This window comes from Adiantum capillus-veneris, chromosome 29 (assembly GCF_014529385.1).
Source record: "Adiantum capillus-veneris isolate H3 chromosome 29, ASM1452938v2, whole genome shotgun sequence".
In the NCBI taxonomy this organism is placed as follows: domain Eukaryota; kingdom Viridiplantae; phylum Streptophyta; class Polypodiopsida; order Polypodiales; family Pteridaceae; genus Adiantum; species Adiantum capillus-veneris.
The window spans coordinates 110,845,612-110,853,279 of record NC_140959.1 but is presented as its reverse complement, the minus strand read 5'-3'; the positions used below and the strand labels follow the sequence as shown (position 1 = coordinate 110,853,279).

Sequence of the window (7,668 nt, the reverse complement as noted above, 5' to 3'; positions counted from 1 at the left end):
CGATGAATTTGTACTATTTGATCCTAGATGTAGCCTCTTGGATTGAACTTTATAGCAGAGTATAAACAAGGAAGCTCTGCAGGGATTAAATATTTACGTGATCACTCAGAAATTTTACGTGATCACAAAGCGTTAATTAACGTTAACAACCATATAAATTGGAGTTTTTCAAAATTGGTTTCTTCCCCCTTTATCCAATAGTATAAATTCATGAATTTTCAACGTTAACAAAAGATTCACCTTACCAACTAGATCTTCACTCTAATGTCATTTTGAGTGATTACGTGAATTAGCTCTGGTGGCTTCTCTCCAAATGCAATGAAAAATTGCACAACCAAGGCCTCCCTTTAACTGCAATCATGTATCCTTGAGAATGTGAATATGGAATTTGACTTAGATGAAAAAAGGAAGAAAACCTTGAATTTTACATGTTGCTTCTTCTCTAAGGGTTGGCATTGACATAGATGTTGTAAGCTATTCCAACCAGATGACGTATGGCAACACACCACAAGTCTTTGACGAGCTTCTAATCCGAGATGTCATCTCTTGGACGCGTTTAGCATTACTTTGGAGAATACACTAGACAGAGAGCACTGACAAAAGATGCATGGCTGATATTTCGTCAGCATAGGCAATATCCCCGAGGGGTCACATACTAGTCCATGTTAATATGGAAATTGTTTTGGAAAAAGGAAAAAGTTACAAAAAGCTGGAAATTGTAGATTTTTTGCATGAAAAATTACCATTTATAACTTAAACTAGCAACACGAAGTTACCATAAGGTGTCAAATTTCAATCTTCTTATTAGGCTGGCCATTGCGAATAACGATGTTATTTCAAGGCAGGGTTGCTGCAATGATCGTGTAAACATGTAAGCCAAGGTATGGTCGTCTTCCTCCGTCGTAAAACGTACTACAGAAGCCGTCCCTGTTGCGTCGTCTCTTCGATCTAAGTGCCGTGATTGCAAGATCTGCTCAGAAGAGCCAAACTCGACAAGCTCCAGAATGCTTTGAACAAATGCATTAATGGGCTTTCTGAAGCGTCAAATTGTGTTGGATTCGTCTGTTCTGGACATTTCATAATGCAGAGGACTGCCATTCTTGTGCATTGTCTTCGTATTAGAGACACGATCGCTTCATGCAACTTTAATGTTTCCTGAAAGGTTTCCATATACCAACAGGCTTCACATTTTTTGCCTCAAATGAGGCATTTGGTCATCTCTCCACATGGGCCGACCCTGCTTGTGTGCATGCTAGTTAAAGCTTGCTTTGCAAAGTGTGAGATTTAGGTCTAGAACGCCCTTGCGGTCCGTTTTTGGCTGACATTGGGCCACTTCTTGGCACTGCATGCCGCCAGTGCACGTGAATGGCAAAGCCAGTATCAAGGAAAAGAAATCCAGAAAAAAATTTGGGAGACATGATTTGCTGGAGCATCATATTCGTGGACATGCGTGATGATCCACACCACTCTTGTGGAAATGTATGGCCAGTGAGGCGCTCTTCCTTTGGTGCAAAATGCTCCATTCTCATGAGATTAGCTCTTGCTGGAGCACTTCGATGGCAGGATACATGAAAGCTCAATTCTTAAACTATTGTCACCTGGAGTTCATTGACTGCAAGACTCACTCATAGTGACAATGCCAAGAGCTCTATCATGTTCGGAGAAAAATTGCTGAGACACACTCATAGTGACAATGCCAAGAGCTCTATCATGCTCAAAGTGATAATTAGACGCATGTATATGCAATTTATTGATGAGTTTTTGAGGTGGGGTGGTACCTGCACGATCGACTTGCTTGGATGCAACAGGCACTGAATTACAAAGGCAGTAGTAGAACTACTTTAGAGGTTTTTTCCTACATTTCCTTTGCTGCAAAGTCTTCAATTTGGCTTTCCTTCTCAGGTGCTTTCCTAAATCTTGGGTATTTGTTATTCCAATGTTTGTACTTATTAAGCTCAATTGATTGACAAGTTTCTCATTAAGGGGGAGGAGGAAAGCGAAACCAATTCACTTAAAGAGCGTAGCACAGTTGGTTGAGCCTTAGTGACGTAACGCCAAGGTAGAGGTTTCGAGGCTTACAGGCTGCGCCCAATGGATGCTACCTACCTCCCCATTGGGGAAGCTGTTCCCACAGCATGGTCCCATTGTGGGGGTAATAGGTACAGAAATGTACAGTTGTAAATACATGGATATGTATATAGTTCTCGCTCCTTCCTTCGCGTTGATTAGTCCAAAAAAAAAAAAGAGAGAAGGAAAGTGAAATCAAACCATTTTCAGAATAATCGTGGTAATTTAATTCTCATACTGTTTCTAACAAAGCTTGCTGCCTGAATTATATTGTGTCTCATGTATCTAAACCATCTGCCCAGACGATGCACTTCAAAAACTATTTTAGACGGCTACTATTACATTCATTTTACCAGATGCGAGGTTTAGGGTCCTACAGTTGCATGCATCTCTGAAAGGGACGCAAGCACACAATGCCACTGTTGAATCTCAGTTGCAAAGAGATCCAAGCTTGCCACGGGGACTAAGCCTCGAACTCCACTCGACATGCGTCTTATTTAGTGGTGGTCAGCCATGAGGCTAAGGTTGTTTAGCGCGGTGTATACTCTTAATCTGTGTGCCATGCTAGTGAGGCCAATTCAAATTCTGTCTATTGATTGTACATACTTGAAAATGACTATGAAAGATTAATAGATAGCGAGCTTCATGTTGGTATAATATGCTTATAGTAATTGTATGTGTGTGTGTGGAAGGGGGGGGGGGAGGGGGCGGCTCTTGGCCATGGGTACTGGGTTCTTTCCGTTCTTTGCTTAAGGAGATGTCCAAGTGGTGGCAAAGATAACACTGCGGTCTTTCCATGTGAGAGAGATAGAATAATGGGGAGCAGAGTCGTCAAGACCCGGGGTGGCGATGAGACCCCAGCCATCTTTGTAGCGCTTGAGCAGAGCTCTCACATCATCTACCACATCGTCACTGAAAGGCTTTGGCATGAAGCCTGCCCTTTGCAACCACTCGTGCCATTGTGTCCCCTTACTCTCATTATCCTCATCATCATCATCGTATGCAGCCTCGAACGACACCTCGCACCCCAACCTCTGCATTATTCTGCGTGCTGCACTGCGCTCCAATGCCCCCCTTTCGTTGCTCACCTTCCCCATGCTCCCCTCCAGGGCTTCGAAATACAGCGCGTAAAACCGCAGAGCCTCCCCAAACCTCTCTTCGTAGCTGTTCCCTTTGTACATTTCCATATCTTCGACTACAGTGATTATCTTGGGCCTTAGCATCTGCAGCTTGTACATCAGCTCTTGCCTATGCATATTTGGAATCTGGTGCAATGTGCCTATGCAGTTTATCGCCAACATCTGCGTTGTTGTTGACTGTGCTCCGCCGCTGCTTCCCACAATATCATCGATGGGCACATATCGGTGCTGCTGCCTTTCTGCTATTTCCTCATCTACTAAAGTGATCAGCTCCTTGGCTTGCACCAAGCTGAATTGGAATGGTACCCCCATAAGCCTTGCAAATTTCTCGAGACGCACCCCCACCTCCTTCATTACTTTGTTCATAGACGGTGCACTGTCGCTGTCCTCGTTGAAAACCACTGTGGTTAATTTTACACTCGGTGCCCCCTCCGCCCTTGTCGCCAATGCCTCTAACAAAGTCGGCCACTGAGTACAAAATGTACTGCTTAAGTCGATGATGTGCACGCTAGATTCCCCCTCTAAGGCCTCCATCATTGCCCCATTTGCTGCCACATGCCCAAATGTCACCCATGGACTTGCTTCTTGAAACTTCAGCATGGTTTTCCGCATGGAATCGAAGCTGTTGGTGCGCTCCGCCGCCGCATAGAGCGAGAGGTGTGTGCGGGGCCCTGTTTGGGACATCTTGCAAAAGAGAGCCTGCATGAAGTAGTAGGCTAGCCGCTGCTCATATGTGCCGTAGGGTGAAGAGACTTCATTGAGGACCCAAAGGAGATGCTGAGCACGTACGAAATCATGCTGGGAGATGGCAGCCGCGCATTCGGTTAGCAAGTTCTGTGCCCAATCAGAGCCACTCAATTGTGTGGAGGCAAGCAAGGGAAGAGATGGCATTCTGGCCATTCGCAGCATGTTTTCGGCTGCGTGAAGTAAAATAACTAAGTGGACTGAAGCAGAAGTGAGATTATGTATTCAGATCTAGCATGTACAAAAGCCCATTTTATGGGACATGAAAGCAAGCACAAAAGCTTGTTTGGGAGCTCTTGGAGCAAGGGGTAGGGCTTGACATCTAGATTGAGGTATTACCTTGCCATTACAAGTAGAGGTTTGAAAGCTCACATTGCAAGGTTGTAGGGAGTGCTGTGCCTATACTCAACAACAGAAAAAGACCTAGATACCCATTTTTTCTTATGGGGAGAGCCAGGAGCTTGATAACATCATTTCTCTGTACATGATACTCTTTAGAGAAAAGTGGACCTTGCCTTGTCTCTTCCTTTACATGCATAGACAGGAGGAGGACATTCATGAAGGAATTTTGGAGACAATGATTGACGAGCCACTTGAATATGCCAGTTCTTAAAGCATTGAGAAAGGTTTGTGCTTTTGAGAAGAGTCATAAAAGAACTCAGAAATCATTTTGTGCCCTTTAAAAGGCGGTTGAGGGATCCACTTCATGATGGGTTCCTCCCCAAGTTGGGCCTCAGATTATAAATGCTAGGACTCTTAGTAGAGAAGTGAAGGCATTCCAGAAGGAGCCCAATTTCTCTTGAAGCTTTGGCCAATGTATACACAAGAAGTTTTGGACAAATTCTCAGAATAATTCCCACATTGTGACTTACCTCAACATCATGAGCTTTTGTGAGGGAGGCACTGCATACCTAGCTAGGTACGATTGGGGGCAGGGGACCACCGGCCCGGTGGGGGGGCCGGTGGTCCCCTGCCCCCAATCGTACCTAGCTAGGTATGCAGTGCCTCTCAAGCAGAAGCTGATGATATTATTTCCACCGGGCCGGCGGTCCCCTGCCTCCAATCGTACCTAGCTAGGTCTGCGGTGCCTCTCGAGCAGAAGCTCATGATGTTATTCATTGTATGAAAAATACTGGAAAAGACTTACATGAGAAAATTTCTAAATCTTCTTGTGGTAGTTGTGAAGTGTGCGTGTCGCAAAAAGCAGCGACGGACACAAAAAAGGGTGGTATCTTGTTGGAGAAGTGTATGTGGTTAGGCCAAGATTAGACCTTGAAGCCTGTCAAGCTCTCTAGATCTTGTGTGACCCTAGAGGTTTGAGGAGATTTTTGGGGCCTACAAAGAAGAGAAACCATAGTGCTATCAATCAAGTATTGGGGGTTGGTAAGGTAGTCGTCACGCGATGCGTAGTTATTAGTTACTTTTTGAAATCACAGTGCATCATGCATGCATTGGTTATTTGTCTTACATGCAACTATGCAAGTCTTTTTGTGATTTTCGCATAGTTGCATCAGGAACATATTACCGATAACTGATGCACGCATGACCACGTCCTGGACAACAAACACATTGCTTACAATGTGGGTAACCCTACTCTATGTGCTTACTATATGTCTAACCCACTCTATACACCACATGAGTATGTGCCTTACAAAAACCTGGGTTTCTTGCTCACTCATGCTACCTCACCCTTTCATATTCCTGCAAAAACTTTAGTTTTAAACCTTTTGAAGCTTACAACCCTAGGAGTCGGCCAATGAGCCGCTTTTGAGACAAGACTACGTAGTTTGAAATAAAATCATTTGATTTGGTGCTCACATAACAGGGAAATCTACACTGCATTGTAGTGTAGCTTTCCGGGTTGAAAATGAAAAATCCTGGTAAGAGTTGAAAAGTAAAGGCTGCAAAAGTGTTTTTTTTTTTTTTTTGGCATTGTTTTTTCTGAGCAATGGTGGAGCTTGCAAAGACCAAAATTCAGAGTTTGGGAAAAAATTATTTTGCTGATCATACAGGGAAATTTTTTAAAATTGAGCTATTTTTTCAAATTCTTAAACTCTGAAAATAAATTTGGGCTATTACTTTTTTTTTTTAAAAAAAAAACCAAATAAGCACTTTTGAATTAAGTAGGAAGCAAATGATTACATCCCCTTGTATTTATCAATTTTTTCATATTGTTTACGCTATATTTTTTTGGAGAATATGTCCTCTTTTGTGTTGCACGCAACCGGCATTATTGAATTTTCAAGCGGTGCAATTGTAAGCGAAGATGCACTTTTCCTGATTCACTGCCAAAATTTTGAAAGTTTTATAGGGTAAGGCATAATGTGGTAAGGTATGAGGAGACAAGGGTTCAAACAACAGCACGGATCACAATAATAGTGGGGGTGTTGAGAGAACCGACCAAGGAAAGTTGCATGGGTAGATTCAACACATTGCAAAGCACGTAATAAGATATCCATCACTATCTTCACATTCCCATGCACACCTTTCCAAAACCCACTTGCTCCCAACCCCCATTTAGGGTTGCTTTCTCACGGGCGTCCTACTTGTTTTTTGGGTATTTTGCTCGTCTTTTATCGGCCAAAAAAATTTGATTTTGGTCTCTACAGAAAAAGTTTCTCGCTCTACCTTCAAATGAACGTATATAGCGGCCGTGGAGAACACTTTGCATGAAAAAAGGAAGTTTTTTTTTTTTTTTGTTTTCTACCACACTAAATTACCCAAGAAAACATCTAAAATCTTTGAAATCTAATTCAACTCTCCTCCCGGCACCATTCTATTAGTGCTAATAACTAGTGTTTGCAAAAAAATCAGGGTTCGGTGTATTATTGACCGGCCAAAATTGCAGAAGCCCTGCAAGATTCCGAGCTTGCCTTGAAGAAAACCCGCAAAAATTTACAAGTTTTAGTGTAAACACTGGCAGGTGCTTCAAATTTTGACCTAGAAACCGGAAGAATTTTAAATGTGCGCGTATTTTCTTCGGCTAGGAAAAATGTTTTGTGGCAAGTCCTCAGTGCCAACGATCCAGTGGTATACAATGGGCCTCGGGTGGGTATGCACACATACACTTTTGTCAACTCTCTCTCTCTCTCTCTCTCTCTCTCTCTCTCACACACACACACACACACACACACACTCCCTTCACTTGGCATATTGAGCTGGATCCCAACACTATGTGTTGTATGTGAATTGCTCATGGGTACTAGGCACAAACACGGTGTTGGTCTCAATCTCCTTTTCCACAGAGCAAGATTCTCTCTCCACTAGCTTACTACTACCACCCTACCCTCGTCCCTTTGTTTGACCTTGACGATGCCTAACTCCTTTAACGAAACTTGAGTCCTCTCCCTCAACGGTTCAACCCACCCACGCCTTGCTTCTGACACCTTCCGCACAAAATTTCACTTTGAACATTCTTTTTGGTTAGCCGCCAAAGTCCTTAACCATGTGTAAGAGTTAGACATGGACCATATGAGAGCCAAGGGGAGAGAGAGAGAGAGAGGGGTTTGAGAGGTGCTTCCACCTTACATATTTGTTAGGGAGGTGTCAAGAAAACACAAATGATGGGATGAGAGCGTATATAAGCGGGGGTGAGAGATCACTCAATTGTCATATGATTCCAAGAGCATGTGTCACACTTGGATACCAATGCCCCCCTTGGATACCTGTCTATCCATTGCGGTGATCGGCATCGAGCCATGACTTTTTAATGTTTAAG

General features: G+C 43.3%; 1 protein-coding gene across 1 annotated transcript; it reads right to left on the bottom strand.

The window, feature by feature from the left end:
• Window positions 1–2,324: 2,324 nt before the first annotated feature.
• On the bottom strand, window positions 2,325–4,476 carry LOC147419757 (protein SHORT-ROOT-like). Its single transcript, XM_086506058.1, has one exon. The coding sequence runs from the start codon at window positions 4,113–4,115 to the stop codon at window positions 2,817–2,819; it is 1,299 nt and encodes a 432-aa protein (XP_086362184.1). The 5' UTR covers window positions 4,116–4,476; the 3' UTR covers window positions 2,325–2,816.
• Window positions 4,477–7,668: the final 3,192 nt, after the last annotated feature.